The sequence below is a fragment of the Cannabis sativa genome, chromosome 4, assembly GCF_029168945.1.
Source record: "Cannabis sativa cultivar Pink pepper isolate KNU-18-1 chromosome 4, ASM2916894v1, whole genome shotgun sequence".
Lineage (NCBI taxonomy): Eukaryota > Viridiplantae > Streptophyta > Magnoliopsida > Rosales > Cannabaceae > Cannabis > Cannabis sativa.
In genome coordinates this window covers 64,235,182-64,253,641 of record NC_083604.1, presented here as the reverse complement: position 1 = coordinate 64,253,641, position 18,460 = coordinate 64,235,182, and the positions used below count along the sequence as shown (strand labels likewise).

General features: G+C 30.5%; 1 protein-coding gene across 1 annotated transcript; it reads left to right on the top strand.

Annotated features, from left to right (window-relative positions):
- The first annotated feature begins 9,643 nt into the window (after nucleotides 1-9,643).
- LOC115712067 (linamarin synthase 2) lies at nucleotides 9,644-17,352 on the top strand. Its single transcript, XM_030640284.2, has 2 exons — nucleotides 9,644-10,282; nucleotides 16,209-17,352. Exons 1-2 carry the CDS (start codon nucleotides 9,769-9,771, stop codon nucleotides 17,147-17,149), a joined length of 1,455 nt encoding a protein of 484 aa, XP_030496144.2. The 5' UTR covers nucleotides 9,644-9,768; the 3' UTR covers nucleotides 17,150-17,352.
- The last annotated feature ends 1,108 nt before the right edge of the window (nucleotides 17,353-18,460 follow it).

Here is an 18,460-nt window from a genome sequence, read left to right as displayed (position 1 = left end):
GATTGTAAAATAGATTATTGGAGTAATGAAACTAAAGCTGATTCATCCAAAAAAAAAAAAAAAAATTAATATTAATTAATATACATAATAAAAAATAATTAATATTTATAAAATTAATAAAAAATATTGATAAACTTACGTGGAGAACTTTTAAGTGTATTTTCTAATTTATTAATTAAAAAATGAATCAATATTTATAAAATTTAAAAAATAATTATAAATTTAAAAAAAATTAAAAAATAAGAGAATTAAGGAGACAAGAGATAGTGCTATTTGAAGTGATTTTAGACCGCCACGTCACCGCCTCATACTTCTTTTTATATATAGATTTTATTGTTCAAATTATTTATTTGTTTAAGTCTTTTTTTTTAAAAAAAAAAAAAATCATTGAGTAAGACTTTATAAGAATAAATGATAATGCAAATAAGGGGTTAGAAAATGATTTAATTTTTTTTTTTCAGGTTTTTTCATTATGACACTTTAAAAGTAGGTTTTTTTTTTTTTTTTTTTTTTTTTACGAAAATTCAAGTAAAAACTCACATTGCAACCAACAGATAACCTATCACTAGAGCAATTCAAACTGTAAATTAAAAAAAAAAGAATTAAAAAATAGTATATGAAATTATTCTCCTTTCTTCGTAATTTTATAAGGGTTTAACTAAACAATAAATGAGAAAAGAAAAAGTGCTTAACAAACTTTTTACCTAAAATAAAAGCCAATTATATATCATATGTACAATATTGTTAATTTGTGTTGATTTTATAACAGGGCAACAATAATAGGACAGGTTTGAAAATTTATAAGTAAAATAAATATATTAAGAGAACCTATAATTAACAAAGCTATCTCTAGCTTTGTACAAAGATGATTTATTGGAAGCAACATTTTAGTACTAACTAGCTTAAGGTTGGTGATAAGAACACTAAGTGCTTTCATCACGAAGTCTCTGCTAGGATGAAAACCAACTTCATCAGGTCCATTTCTCTTGATGATGACACCTTGTTAGTGATACTAGGGTTATTGTTGACACTTTTATTAGCTCTTATACTAATCTTTTTACATCCCAATGAGCTGATTGGGATGCCATTTCTGCTATTTTGACTGGGATCTCTTATAGACTTTATCCCTCTTAGGTTTCTTTGCTTGCAGCCCCTTTTGAGGAAGCTAAGGTGAACGAGATTTTTTTTCATTTTTCTAGTGATAAGGCCCTGAGATAAATGGTCTAAATGCTCATTTTTATCAAAAAAAAATTGGTCAAATTTGGGTCCTGAGTTTTATAAGGCTATCTTGGATGTCTTTAATAATGAGTCTAAGGTCTTTGTAATTAATGATATTGTTATTGTTCTTGTTCCTAAGAAAAGAATGCCTCTAAAATTAGTGACTTTAGGCCTATTAGTTTGTGTTCTACTCTTTATAAAGTAGTTGCCAAGATTTTGTCCAATATGATTAAGCTTCTCCTGAACACTCTAATTGCTCAAAATCAAAGTGCTTTCCTTTTGGACTGTGATTTTTTTTATATAATATTTTTATTACTAATGAAGTTGTTAATGTTCTCTATCATAGGAAGAAGGGGACAATTGGTTGGCCTGCCTTGAAGCTTGACATGGAAAAGGCTTTTGGAAGGGTAGAGTGGAGCTTCATTAAAGCTATTCTCTATGATTTAAGTTTCCCTTCTAGTTTTGTTTCCATTATTATTAAGAGTATTTTCTGGATTTCCTTTAAATTTCTCATTAACGGGTGTTTTTCAAACAGATTTATTTCTACTAGGAGTATTAGGCAAGGTGACCCCTTGTCCCCTTACCTACTTATTTTTGCTGGTGGCTGAGGGTCTTTCAGCAGCCATTCGTGTCAGAGAGCAAGTTAAGGATTTTGCTGGTATTTCTATTTGTAGAATTACCCCTGTTATCTCACTCTTGCTTTTTATTGATAACAACCTTCTGTTTACTACTGTTAGTAACAAGTCTTGTTTGGTTATTAAGGAAAGTTTTGATGTTTATAAGCATGCTACTACTTAGGTAGTGAATTTTGCCAAGTCCTCTGTTCTGTCTTCCCCAACACTAGTTCTAGGGATAGAGAGTTTTTTATGGCTAGTTGGGTCTTTGTAATGATGGCTTTGTTAGCCAGTGCTTAGGTGTTCCCTAATGTATTAGTAGAATTAGCAAATCTGTCTTCCATTACCTGATTCAAAATGTTTCCTCTAAAATGAATGCTTGGAATGGAAATTTTTTTCTAAGGTTGGTAAAGAAACTCTGATTAAGGCTGTGGTCCAGGCTGTTCCTTCGTATGCCATGTCCTATTTCAAATTACCTGTGTCCACTTGTAAGAGTATGGAGAGCCTTATGGCTAATTTCTGGTGGGGGCAGCGAGCAAGAATGGAAAAATTCATTAGAAGGGGTGATTAGAGGTTTGTGATTCAAAGTTCTTTGCGAGTCTGGATTTTAGATCTATTCACCATCATAATTAGGCCATGCTTGCAAAGCAAGCTTGGAGAGTCATGTCCAATCCCTTTTCTCTCTTGTCTTCACTTTTAAAGGCTAAATACTTTTAACGAAATGATTTCCTCACTACTTCAAAAGGCCATTACTCCTCGGCTACTTGGAGGAGTCTCCTTTGGGGGAAGAGATCTCCTTCTCAAGGGCCTTTGTTGAAAAGTGGGCAATGTAATTATATTTCTGCTATCAACTCAAATTGGATTCCTCATTTGAACTCCCCCAGTCTTTTGAATGGTCCTCCCTCTCCTACCCTTACTATGTCTATCTTTATTGATGAGGCTGGATGTTAGAATATCACTAAACTTAATCTTTTCTTTCCTCTAGATATTGTGGATGTTATTCTTCATGTCCCAATTGATCTTTCTTCTGCTGATAGTCTCATTTGGGTGCATCATTCTTCAAGTATTTTAACTATAAATTCTACTTACCACTTGGCTAAGTCCTCTTCCTATTCCGATTCTCCCTCTTCTTCCAAACTTTCTTATTTTAAAAGCTAGTGAAAAATTGTTTGGACATTTAAGATCCCCCAACCCCCAAAATCAGGCATTTCATTTGGAAAACTTTCAATCATGTCCTGCCTTTTGCTTTAAACCTCTACAAGATGAAAGTCTTAGAAAACCCTACTTACTCTCTTTGCTCTTGTAAAGTGGAGTCTATCTATCATGCCCTCTTAGAGTGTTCCATTGCTAGATCTGTGTGAAGAAAGTCTTATTTTAAACAATTTTATCATGCAAATGGTAATTGTGATATTAAGGAGTTTCTCCTTATATGTTTTGATAATTTGGAGAAAGAGAAGTTAGGTGCAACATGAGTATGTTGTTGAAACTGTGCAATATTTTATTCCATCAGAATAGTAGAAGCCTCCAAAGTGTTGAGCAGATCAATAAGAGAATGATCTTGATCTTGTGGTGCTACAGAAGGATAGTAAGAAGTTGGTTGAACATATTGATTGATCTCACTGTAGGAAGTGCTAAAATAATCTCCCCATTATTGATTGTATGCGTAAGTGTCGTAGTAGGTATCATATTAATATACTTGTGGCGAGATATAATATGGATCACAGTATTATTGATCATACATCGCCATATTTCTAAAGAAATATCTTAAAATTAAAACCACAACGTACTCAAAGAACAAGTTAGTAACAAGAAAAAAATGAATAAAATAGTCTCCGATAACGGCGCCAAAAATTTGATGCGTATCGTTTACCACAATAAATTTACTAATTTTTATTTTTATATTACCAATTACTTCAGTATAACGGTAAATACAAGTCGATCCCACAAGGACAAATATCAATTTATTATTCAAAATCAGTAACAAGAATGACAAAGGGAGGTTTTAATTATGAAGATTAAATAACATAAATAAAAAAAACAAATAGAATGATATACTACAATATTCAAGAAATAGTTCTCCACCCTTAACAATCATTCTTAATTCCAAATAATGAATGTTATTTTAGATTTTCAATCAAACTATTAAACCCCGAGATAACATTGAAGCAATCAATTATTCCAGTCTCCCCATTGCATGTAATCAAGGCGAATCGCTCACTAATTAACTCTTTTACCTAAGCAATAAATCCACAAAGCATGTAATTTATTTAACTTAGATAAAGCTTTAAGTTCAATGGAGATAGATTAATAGACAATAAATTAATGAAGCATATAATTTATTTAACATAGGTTCTATTCGTCATCATAATTAAAGATACCTTTGACAATATTAGAAATTATAATTTATCAAAACACTTAGAATCCTAGACTATTAGGTGAATAGTAATTCTAAGATTACAATAGATTAAACCAAAATTTAATTTAGCAATCATCTAAATAAGATTAAAAGATCAATCATGACATTGAATATAGAAGAATAAAATCAATTTGATATAATGGAAACTAGAAATTAACATTCATCATGAATGAAACTAAAAACTCATGTCTCGAGTTTTGAAATAATCCTTAACTAAAAAGAAACTACTCAGAACTATACATTATAATCAAAATCATAATAAATAGTAAGAGTTTAATGAGAAGAAAAAGAATTATGATGTAGAACATTCGAAGCCGTAATCTCCGTCTTCCTCTTATTCTCTCTCTCTGAGTTTCTCTTTCAATTTTGTAGCTCAAAAGTGCTAAAATTCGTACCCTAGAAGTCCTATTTATAACCCTTAAAAATAGGTCACTAAAATAATAGATAAATGTACAAATTTTGCCCAGAAATCACCTCCTTGCCGTAGCCACGAGCAGCCTCGTCGCGGCCACAAATTCCTGCCGAAAAAAATTTGTCACATGATTAGTATTTTGGTCATAACTTCTTCAATAAAACTTAGAATTGGACGATTCAAGATGTTTTGGAAAGTTGAGAATGAGATCTACAACTTTTATATTGTACTCCAAGTCCAGTTCTGCTTCCAAGGTCATCAAATTTTTTTAATTAAGTTCTACCTTATAAAACCGAGCTTGCCGGCTTCCACTATTTTCCACCAAAATATGCTAACATCCATCCAAATGACTCTAAATGTATATTTAGTTTTTAAAATAGCCTAACAAATTATAATTAAACTAATTAATAATTTAAAGAATTAATTTAAGAATATTAATACATAAATTAATCATATTAATGAGACAAATATGGACTCATCAAATTAGGTTTTTTTTAATAAAGCCTGTTAATGGGGTAAAATACATTGAATTTGTGCTTTCCTAAGCTATTGGGTTGGTTAGGTGGGGCCCAATTTTAAAGAGTAATATGGTTTACAGTATATGGTATTATTGACGATGACAACTGGTGTGTACCGTTGTGGGGAAAGAGAATGTCAGATTATGGGTGCAATGCACAAACGTAACCATCCTTTAGCCACGAGCCATTGTGGAATCTGACAGAGGTACAAGTCACTAGATTCCTTAGGGATTATGTTAGAGGCGTACCACGTAGGCGATATCAAGAAGGTTAGACCATTATGAATAACCCTTTCAGCTACAACTCCTGAATGACCCTTGGGGGTATCCATGTTGGGTTCCCAACATTACATTATCCTTGGAATTTAATTAGAGTTGAACTATACTTTCGGGAGCTTGGCATTCTCGGACATACTGTCCGAATCTGCGTCCATTCGGGAGATAAGTCGTCTTGTTCATTTGTATGGATTAGTTGATGGGTCGAGTGCTTTAGTGGGCCGCCTTGAGGGGTCACGTCTCACTTCTCCAGATATGTGGATAACAACTATCAATCTGATTGATGAATCAGAATAAGAGAAAGTTATTTGCTTGATTTCCCGAAATCAATATCAGAATAAAAAGTATTCTCATTGATGTGTTTACACTATATTGGAATGATAATATTTTATTTGAAATTACAAAACACCTTTGATTAAAATTTTAATTGTATATAGGACTCCTATAAAAAAAATAATTAAATGAAGGTCAAATTGACAATTCATAATTTACGAAAAAATAGGAATGGAAATTCTGAGTTTGTCATTCTCTTCAATCTCAAATTGGTGTGGGACTCACAAATTTTATTCTCCTTGCTTAAAATAATTAGAGAATTAAACAAGTTAATCAAATTCATTGCTTATTCTCATTTCCTAATCCCATGAGTAAACACACTAATTAATTGTAACAAATATTAGGAAAGTATACACATTTTTGCCAAAAAAAAGATCTTTTAGATTGAGTGGGGCTCTAGGGGCTCGCATTAAAAATTGGCTTGATAGCAGATGGATTAGCTCATCCATTGGTTATCTACTCATGAAATAAGACTATCTCTAATAGATAGTGTATAAATAAAAAATAAAAAATAAAAAATTAGTAATTACAAATAAGTAATAAAATAATAAATAAAAAAAATAATATTTATTATAGACTAAAATGTGATCTTTATTATATTTTGTGCTAAATTTAACACAATTTTTGTTTTTTTTTGATCAAGAAGGAAAAACTTCATTAATCAACAAACGATTACAAACAAAGCTCAGCTGAAGGAAAAAAACCAGCTGCAAGTCAACTAATTTTTACAGTATAGTTGCTCTATGAAGTTCCTCTCATATCTATTCAAGCTCCCTTTTTTTGCTATTGATAATCTGTAAAACAATTTTTTTAATATCCTGTACAATAGATGTAATTGTGCTCCAGAAACCATTAAAAATACAGTTGTTTCTGTTCAACCACAGCCTGTATACTGTGGCTGCCATGACAGCAGTACAAATTCTACTATTCTTGTTTTTGTTACTGATCACCAACCTGTTTTTCCAAGCCTGAAACTCCTTCGGCCAGCCCCCAACTCCCACCAATTTTGCACCTGATCTGCAACCTTACAGGAGAGATTACACTCAAAGAAAAGATGCTGAATTGATTCAGCAACTTCAGCACAAACCGGGCACTCAACATTGTCCAGCAAGACGCGAAATTGCAACATTTAACACAACTTTTAATATATACTAAATTTAAACTATATTAGTATATTATACATCACCATAATTAAAATTCAATTTTTTTGAACATGAGCTAAAAATTATTTATATATGTAATAGAACCTCTATTCAAGAATACACTTGGGACCAAATAAATTATATTCTAATTGAGAGGTTATAACTAAATAGAGTTACACTAGAAAAAAAAATTAAAAACCAAAAAATATCAATGTAACAATAATAACAATAAATAATCATTAATACTATATCATAATAGAAATATTTTAGAGTAAATATAATATTCGTATATGTATTATAATTTAAAATAAAATTATTAATTTTACATAAATAAATTTACAAAATACATGTATATATTTTATTAAGATGTAATTATTTTTATATAGAGGTATACTTTGGTAATACGAGACTTAGAAAATGTATAATTAATTAGGTTATTCTTATTTATATCTAGTCCAAATTGGGATTTAATTTTTTTATAACAAATTATATGTTATTCTTGAATAAAGTACTCCTAAGAGATTCTACTGTATATATATTTATACCATTAATGGAATATTTGATCATAGAAGATCCACTTGCTAATATTAATTGACTATTCATTTGTTTCATATCCAGGATTGATTTAGGAGGCCACGCTCAATCTCCAACTCCAACTTGATATATATTTATGCATATTATTAATTATTATATGAATATAGTAAGGTCGACCAAACCAAACCACACTATTTCAAATTAATAAATGGGGTTTTCCCGCATTAAATAATCTCATTAATACCGGCGGGTGGGGTCTGTCGGTATTAATGATGCCGGTATTGTATTTTTTATATATATTTTTTAATTTTTTTTTTATTTTAAAACATAATTTATACCGACGGACCCCCTAAGTCCGTCGGTTATAACATCATTATTAGGAGCGGGCTTTTTCCGCCAATAATAGATCGGCCCCTATTTTTTATTTTTGTTGTAGTAGATCTACTCCATTAATATATATTTTCGGTATTTATTAATGTATGAAAATTATATGTATATATATAATTGTATGCGTGGTGGTATAAATATATATATGAAAAGAAAATGAATGTGTGATATTTGAAGTGAGAGTGAGAGAATGAAGTTTTGGTAGTTGGGGTTGGTGGGTATATTTATAGGACAATACATGATGAGAATAATGTCTATATATGGGATAGGGGTCTCTCTCTCTCTCATATCATTAAATGGTTTGGTTGATTGTACCAATGATGTAAAATGGAATTATATGTAAATAATTTTCGTATATGCAAAGAAGTCATAAAAGTGAATTTGTTTTAACAAATCGGAAAGAGTTTCATTTCTTTAGGGCAGTGCTGATATAATATTATATTTATATTTGAGTTTTCTTTGATTAAAATTTTTATTGTTGGTAAATATTAGGTTGATGTTACTTGTAATATAAGTATAATTAGTTTTTTTTTTTAAGATAAATTGCGGTATAAATACTTAATATTTTAAATTGGGTAAATTGCGACATAAATACTTAATGTTTCAGATTTTATACACTTAAATACTTAATGTTTATTTTTAGAGACAAAAATATCTAATGTTACACTTCTCTTACACCGTTACTACCACTTCCGTTAACTCATAAATATGAACATGTGGAAGGTTCAGATGCATTACATTTATTTTTATTTTATTTTAAAACTTAATATTCTTAATATCAGAAACTAAATGCTACTTGTTTAAAAAAAAACCTGTTCTCATAACAATTTTTACATGATATTGACACTTCAATTCGATAATCATGTTCTATATGCTACACTGGTTCACTCAGTTATGGTAATTTAGTATTGCATCTCTCTTATTTTATTTCTTTTAGAAAAAAAACAAGTAATATTTAGTTTTTGATATTAAGAATATTAAATTTTAAAATAAAATAAATAAATGTAATGCATTTGGGCCCTCCACGTGTCCATATTTATGAATTAATAACGGAAGTGGTAGTAACGGTGTAAGAGAATTGTAACATTAGGTATTTTTACCACCAAAAATAAACATTAGGTATTTGAGTGTATAAAATAAAAAATATTAGGTATTTATGCCGCAATTTACCATTTCAAGTTCTATACACTTAAATACCTTATCTTTATTTTTAGAGGTAAAAATACCTAATGTTACAATTCTCTTACACCTATTACTACTATTTTCATTATAATTAACTCATAAATATGGACACGTGGAGGTTCTAGATACATTACATTTATTTATTTTTTTAATTTTAAAATTTAATATTCTTAATATAAGAAACTAAATGCTACTTATTTTTTTTTAAAAAAAAAAACTAGTTCTCATAATAATTTTTACATATACTGCACCGGTTCACTCAGTTATGGTAATTTAATTTTACATTTTTCTTATTTTTTTTTTAAAACAAGTAGCATTTAGTTTTTGATATTAAGAATATTAAATTTTAAAATAAATAAATAAATGTAATGCATCTGGGCCCTCCATGTATTTATATTTATGAGTTAATGGAAGTGATAGTAACGGATGTAAGGGAATTGTAGGTATTTTTGCCTCCAAAAATAAAAATAAGGTATTTAAGTGTATAAAATCTGAAATAATAAGAATTTATGGTGCAATTTATCCTTCTTTTTAATTAGATTTAATTAAGTAATGTTAAGTGCAATAAATGTTCAATATTAGTAACCATCCATGCCTTGCCAAGTGTATGTGAAATATACCAAAAGCCAAGCCAACTAAAGCTATATAGCTTCCCGATAGCTCTGCTCAACTCAAACTCACTTGCTTCCATCCCATAATATCTTGTCATTTGTTTGCTTAGAGAGTCTAAACTAAAGATGGATTCAGTGATTGAGAGTACAAAGAAGCCTCACGCAGTGTGTGTTCCATTTCCAGCACAAGGCCATGTTAACCCCATGATGCAATTGGCCAAGCTTCTACACTCTAGAGGCTTCCATATAACCTATGTCAACACTGAGTTCAACCACAGGCGATTGATCAGATCCAAAGGACTCGAATCTGTGAAAGGCCTATCTGACTTTCACTTTGAGACCATACCTGATGGTTTGCCACCATCAGATCGTGATGCAACCCAAGATATTCCATCATTATTTGCCTCAACTAGAAAGAACTGTTTAGGTCCATTTAAAAAGTTTTTACATAAGCTCAAAAATTGTTGTGAAGTGCCTCCTGTTACTTGTATCGTTACTGATGGGGTAATGACTTTTGGGATAGAAGCTGCACGGGAGTTTTGGATTCCAGAGGTTGTACTATGGACATGTTCTGCTTGTAGCTTCATGGGGTATCTCCAATTCGATGAACTTGTCAAAAAAGGTCTCGTACCTTTCAAAGGTACAAACTTTTCTAGACCCAACTGTTTTCAACTTGTTTATATAAGGGTTGATAATTTGTGACACAAGACCATATAATTGGAAAACAATTAAGAAATCATCTATGTTGCGTTCCTACTTAGGATCTTGATATAACTAATAATTGGATCGTATTGGTGCTCACAATAAATATATCGTAAACATATCACAACACAAAAACACAAATTGTCATATAATTAATTTCTATAATATATATTTTTGGACCTACCACAAAACAATATATAATAAATAATAAAGTTGTTGGCATATTATTATTTTTTTATTGTATTTTTTTATGGAACAGGGCACATATTATTCAACGATCTTAATTTTGAAGGAATGTTACTAATATAAGGAATTATTTATGATATGTTCATATAGTAATTACATACAATTTTTTTTTTTTGAAGTATAATTTATATGCTAAATGACTTTTGACTAGTGAGATCCTTAAAATAAAACAATTTGTCAGAAAGTCACATAAATTTGATATATACATTGATGTGACAATTTTTTTTATATATACACGTATCATTAATTTTTACAATTATATATTCATCTTTAATATAATAAACAGATTCAAAAAATGTACTAATGCTTTTATATTAGGTTATCATTAAGTATTTTTTTTAAAAAAAAAATCAGCTACTATTTTGTACTATTTTTAAAAATATAAGGTCTAATTTGTCATTTAATAAAAGAGAGTCCAATAACTTTAACAAAATACAAGATTCCAAATTAGTATCACTACTTAGGGGTGTTCATCAAACCGCTCAAACCGTCCGCACTGCAAAAAAAAATGCGGTTTGAAATTCTTTGCAGTGCGGTCGCGGTTTGAATTTTTCCTAAACTGCGCGGTGCGGTGCGATTTGCGGTTTGAATTGTTGATATGCGGTTCAAACCGCACCGCACCGCATAATATAAAAATACCAATTTTTATATTTATTTAGGTCCAATATGTGAAAGCCCAACCTAAACCCACTAATTATTGTATTGTGTAAAATTAAAACTTTTTTTCATATTTATTTTCAAGCCTTATTGTATTTTTGACAAGTGTTGCTCAAGCTTTGTTGTATTTGTGATATTTAAATTATTTATTGATAGTTTAAACCGCATAAACCGCACCGCACCGCACTACTTTTTGTGGTGCGGTTTTTGCAGTTCGTGGAGCGGGTGCGGTTTGGAAAATTGAAAAAACTGCATGTGTAGGTTGGTTTGAAAATTTAATCAAAAACCGTACCACCCGCACCGCGAACACCCCTATCACTACTACAAAAACTACCTTTAGAGGCGGTTTTTTAGGGCTTTCAACGTCGGTTTTGCTGATCAGGGCGACACTATAGGGTTTAATATAACCGACGCCATATATAGCGTAGGAACCGACGTTATATATACCCAAATTTCAGTTTTTTTTTTTTTAATTTTATTTAATTTATTTAAATTATATATTTATTAATTTAGATTTTATTTTATTTAATTTAGATTTAAATTACATATTTATTTTTCTAAAAGGTAAATTAAATATTATTTAAATTAATTTTAGAATTGACTAAAATACATAATTTCATTTCATTGTAGTAATTAAATATTACACAAATATTGTAAAATTAGGCCAAGTATTAACAAGTTAATAAATCTAACTACAAGTTAACCTAAAAAATTAACCTAGGAAAGAAAAATTTTTGGGTCTTTCAACATCAATCGTCATCGTGAATCACCGTCATCAACCGTTCTATTCACTGTCGCTGTATTGGTAATAATTCAGTTTTTGGATTGTATTGCCGCTTATCTCTAAACTGTTGAAAAAAGTAAAAATTTATATTCGTTTATATATATGTATATTGTTTGTTATTATAATAAATACTATAATCAATAATTAAAACTTACAGCTTTTTGATCTTGTATGTAACGATTGGAGTTTGCACGTGCGACGATGTCAGTCATGTATTTCAAAACATAAAAACCGCATTCTTGGTTTTTAGGTTGTCTTGGACAATTTGCTAGTGAAATTCTTTGCCGCGAGCCAAGATACTCATGTGTTTCCCCTATATATCCGAATGCACTGTTTGAAAAATTATATTAGCATTTCAATTCATTAGTTAATTAAAATTTGTTACATAAATAGTCATTAAATTATTACCTTCCCAATATTTGAGTAATTTGTTCGGGAACTTGGCAGCCACGTATAGGGTCTAAATGGATAATTTTTTTTAGCGTAACGACCTCTAGCATCCAATGTGTATTAGAAAATTATATTGGGATATAAGTAAGATAGTATAAAAATAATTTGAAGTCATAATACAGAAATGAACAATTAGCACTAAAGAATTAAATAGTGTTTACCCGATATTCCAAGGAATAAAAAATATTTGGTGGTTGTTATAATTCATCAATGATAACCAAGCAGCCAATCGTCTTTTCGCATTGTCAAAAGACTGACTCTTCTCTTTAGGGTTGCTACCATTCACTGCGAGAAGCTTTGGGTCGTAAAACTTGAAAAATTTTCTCAAACCGTTGATGCTCTCCCAGATGTGCCTGCCAAAAAAATTGTTAAGTATTAGTGTCTTATAATAATTTGACTAGAATTTAATATATAAGGTTAATTAGATTAAAGAAGAGTATACATCATTCCAAATAGTATTTCATGGTTGCCGATGAAGTCACACAATGCAACCTGCTGCAAATCCTCTCCATATAACGTGATCTGGGAACGCGGTGCTATGAATGCTCGGGATATAAGAATTGTGATTATATCACGCTTATCTTTGAGATTCAGTAATTCAACAACCATCCATTATAGCGATTTAGGGATCCTGTCCATGACCTTTTGCGAGAATAATTCATCTTCCCGTTCACGACCGCCTTGTGGAGAAAGCATGTGAGCTTTCCCCTTCGACGCATCACGTCTTGAAGGCGGCTGAGCGAATGGACCCTAAACAAAACAGAACATAATATATCAAATTTGATCCAAACTTTATTTTTCAGTGTAGGGTTGACTTCTTTCCAATTTTTATAGGACAAACCTATCGTCTGACGGCATCTAACTCCTAAAGTCGATACGAGCTTGGAGTAGCTTTTGTCGCAGTATTATCCTTTGTCATTCACCTCGAGGACCACTCTTTTGCCTTGATCCATTAGCTTGGATATTTCATTCATTTGAGTAGCTCCTCGTGTAGGCATCAGCCAAGGACACTCTGCCTCTGGGTCTGAATCTAATCCTGAACCTGAGTTGGCCATATCTACACCATTAACAAACAAAATTTAAAGTTAGCTATATATATATAACAAGTAATCTATACGAAATATTAAATGCATAAACAAACATTATGTATTTAGCATAAACAAACATAATATAAAGTAAACTATATATCAAGTTACTAATTCTACCGAAATTTCGGCAGCATAACGGTTGTGATTGGACGTTCTCAAAAATTTTAAAGTAACAAACAAAACAAATATAACAATACAGAACAAACAAAATAACATAAACAATACAAAATTTCTCCACCCATCCGGCCGCAGTACATGTATTCGCAGAACCTACTTCACTACGGATGAATATTTAAGATATTCAAACTCAACTAGGCATGCATTGAGAATTAATTATAATAATAAGAGTTAGCGAATGGATATACCTATTGCAAATCCGATCAACACTGAAATATGTCAAACCTAAAATATTAGCTCACAACCTATAATATAATGCAATATACAACCAAATTAGAATAATTTTAATTATTAAATTACTTACTAGTTAATAAAAAATGTAACAAGTTACTAGTTACTAAATTCTATAGTTAATTTTTATAAAAAATAACATATACATGTACATATATAATCAATTATATATCACACTAACATAATTTTAAAAAATTTAATTCTAAACTAATTAAATTGATCCCTACTACTTCATTCTCATTCACAACAAATATATATACAGTACAATTATACAAAATACACAAATAGTATATACACACAATATATATAAACACATATTCAATAATAAAATACAAAATATATACATACATATTATATATCAAGTTAATAAATATTTACCTTATAAATACAATCCGGCGATAAATTGCGACAAAAATCCGGTCACCTATAGCACACACAATATAATATTAATAAAATAAAAAAATCCAAAAAAAAAAAAATTACAAAAATGAAATAATACCAATGTACATTAATAAAATGAATAGAAAGCATATTTATACCTTAATGGACGTTGAGATTCAATATTTTTTCCGTTAAAATTGGTGGCCGGAGTTATACCACCACCTTTTTTTAAAATATGTTCGGGTACAGTGTAAATGGGTGAGAAAACAAAATTTTTTTAGTGTATGAGATTAGATATTGAAAATTGAAAATTTTAAGGCAAAAATAAGATGAAATGGTGAAGAAATGAGGGAGATAAGGTGAATTTTAGTGGTGATTGGCGAGGGTTTCGTGTGTTTTCAGGGATCTGGTGTGGCTACTTTTATCGTGGGGAAGAAGAAGACGATATAAGGGTTTTTTGTTAAACCCTATGCCGTTGGTTCCTAGCAAAGAACCGACGGCATAGGTGCACATTTTATTGACATGTGTGCACCTATGCCGTCGATTCTTTGCTAGGAATCGACAACATAGGGTTTACCAAAAACCCTTAAAATTTCTCAATTTTCAACCGACGACATAGGGTTTATTAATATATACACCTACGGTTTTTACCAAAAAATCGCCTCTCAATGTCAATTTCGAATGAGGCGGGTATTTTTACACCCTTTAGCTTCTTTTTTTATAAAATGGGTTGAAAAAGGGGAAGCTAAATGCCCATATTATAGTAGTGTATTTACACCCTAAAATCAACCATCTAACTACAATAATAATATTATTTTTTTTCTTATTAATAACATTCTTCACAAACTAAAGTTGATATTTTTTAAAAAAATACATAATAATTTAATTAAGTTATTATAACCCAAATAAATTCACTACAACTTGTCCCTACAGCAATGCCCCTTATTATTTTGTTTTTACTTTATATAAAAGTGAAACTCACTTAATTTCTTTGATCAAAATATTTTATATTTTTAATAATTTATTATATTATATATATTTAGTTCACTAAACGTATATTAATTTATTTAAACTTTCATCAGTTATATGTAACTAAGTAATACAATTTAAAACTCATATAAACTGAAGACGTACAGTTTTATCAAATTTGAATCCAGTGTATATACAAAATATTTATATTTTCTAATAAAAAACTACTACATGAACACATAATAATGAAAACATATAAGATAACAAGTTTGTATTTAGAACATAAGATAACAAGATTTTATTTTAGAACACAAGGAGTAATTACCCTTTTAATAATTCCTTTATAGTTTAGTCGTAGACTCGTAGTTAGTATATAATTCTTACAATTATATCCCTCTTTTGTTAGTTTTTCAACATTTACGTCTCTCCATTTTTGTTTACTCTTTCTACTAAAGAATACAAATTTTGGATTATCTACTGATGATTAACTTAGTGTTGCGATCTTATTCATTTAGATATTTTCATCATGACGATACAATGAAAAGATCTGAACGAGACACAAAATAGTGAAACATAAAACATATGTCACTTTTTAATGTTATCAACTATTTATATATAGATTGATTATTTTGTACTTTTTTTAATAGACTTTAATTGGTTTTGATAATCTCACGAGTTTAAAATCCTATGAAACACCACCCAGATCTTGAAGAGCTCAAACATATCATTATATGTAAACGTTGAGAGATTTTTTTTTTCATTATTGACAATATATTCTTATTGATATTTTTGGATTAAAATCTCATGTGACTATACCAACACTTTTGCTTTCCTATTTGTTGTTATACTTTTTAAGGTATAATTTAATCCATTTGTTTCAGATGAAAACTTCATGCAAGATGGCACGCTTGACACGCCAATAGACTGGATTCCAGGCATGAGAGACATAAGACTCAAGGACTTGCCAAGCTTCATCAGAGTATTATCAACTGATGATATAAAGTTTGATTTTTTAAGATCACAAGCAAAGAATTGCCTGACTTCTTCAGCTATAATCTTCAACACATTTCAAGAGCTAGAACAAGAAGTACTAGATTCAATCTCATTTATGTTTCCAGACATCTACACTATAGGACCACTTTTTATGCTTCACCGTCATCTTCCAGTTGAAAGTCAAGTCAAGTCCATGAGTACAAGTTTATGGAAAGAAGACTCGACATGTATCAACTGGCTTGATAAAAAGGAACCCAATTCAGTTGTGTATGTGAACTATGGAAGTATCACAACAATGACTGAAGACAATCTTAAAGAGTTTGCATGGGGACTTGCCAATAGCAATCACTCGTTTGTGTGGATAGTTAGGCCTGATGTTGTAATGGGTTCTAATTCGGCTAAAGTTTTGTCTGAAGAATTTTTCGAGGAGATTAAGGGCAGAGGGTTATTGGTAAATTGGTGCTCACAAAAGAAAGTTTTGGAACATTTTTCAGTTGGGGTTTTCTTAACTCATTGTGGTTGGAACTCGACTATAGAGACTATTTATGCTGGTGTTCCTGTGATTTGTTGGCCTTTCTTTGCTGATCAACAAACCAACTGCCATTTTGCTTGTAACACATTGGGTATAGGGGTGGAACTTAGTCCTGATGTCAAAAGAGAAGAAGTCTCAATGCTTGTGAAGGAGATGATGGAAGGAGAGAAAGGAAAGAAAATGAAGGAAAAAAGTTTATATTGGAAGAAGAAAGCGTTTGAAACTACTGATATTAAAGGTGATTCTTATAATAATTTTGACAAGCTGATTAAGGAGAGTCTCCACTATGATAGGTAGGAACTAAAAAGTATATTCAGTTTTGTGATTTAGTTTCACTAGATTGTGTTTAAAAAAGAGATACATTCATTTACTTGAATGTATGATTTATATGAATAAGTATTCTATGCTACTTGTATACAACTATAATGAAAAAAAGATAAATAAATAAAAATAATTGCAGGTCCTTTCAGAAACTGAGGCCGTATCTCGTTACTCTAAAATGGTCTTTTTGCATCAGTTAACTTTCAAAGGTGTCGCAATTATACACTTAAAATTTTGTGTCAATTTCAAAAAGCCAGGATTTTGCGTCACTTTTTTTTACAAACACACTCATTTCCATCAATTTTTAAAGTATGCAAACTCTTGCATCAGTATAAAACTGATGCAAAGCAGAAAAAGAAAAAAGAAACAAAAAAAAACCCAAAATATAAATGACCACACCAACCCTAAATATATAAAGACTTTGAATATGGTGTATATGTATACACCGTGTATACTTTAAATATGTATTTTGAAAAATAAAATTAAAAACTTAGTAAAAATAGTACAATTACTAAAAAAAATATGAATCATTATCAATTCTACATAAACTGTAGTTTCGAACCAAACCAAACCGTTCTTAAGGGTTTTGTTTAGTTTGGTTTGAGAAATTTTTTGGTCTGGTTTGGTTTTTAATATTGAAAAAACCGTTATACTGGTTTGGTTCAAAAACTATGAAAATTCGGACCAAACCAATCCGTGAACACCCCTAGTTGAGAATGTCCTTTTTTGAGTTTCTTTTTAGTGACAGAGGAATTAGTAAAAATGAATACTTTTAATTATCTCATTAAATTATTAAATTACAGAAAATGAATAAATAATGAGGAAAGGATTGAGGCGGAAGAAAATGGGATGACTTTTCTTTAAATAATATTTTAATTGAGTCACCTACATCAATCGAAAGCGGAAGAAAAGAAGAAGAAGAATATGAGAAAAATAAACAACATTAGGGACACACACACTCAATTCAATTTGAGCCGTTGATTTTCTAGATCGCCGGAGAATGGAGATGTGATAACCACCTACTCTCTTACTCTCTCTCTCTCTCTCTCTCTCTCTCTCTCTCTCTCTCTCTCTCTCTCTCTCTCTCTCTCTCTATCCCTCTCATATTACTTGCTGAGCCCTTCCTCCTCTGGTTTCCTCGATCCATTTGTCTTTCCCTTCAATGGCGGCTCCCAGGATCCTTAGCAGCGATGGCAGTGTTAGGTTATTGAGAGACAAAGAGAATGCAAAGGAAGAAGAAGACGATTCTCCATCCGGAAAGAAGCCCAAATTCGATAGATTTCCCCT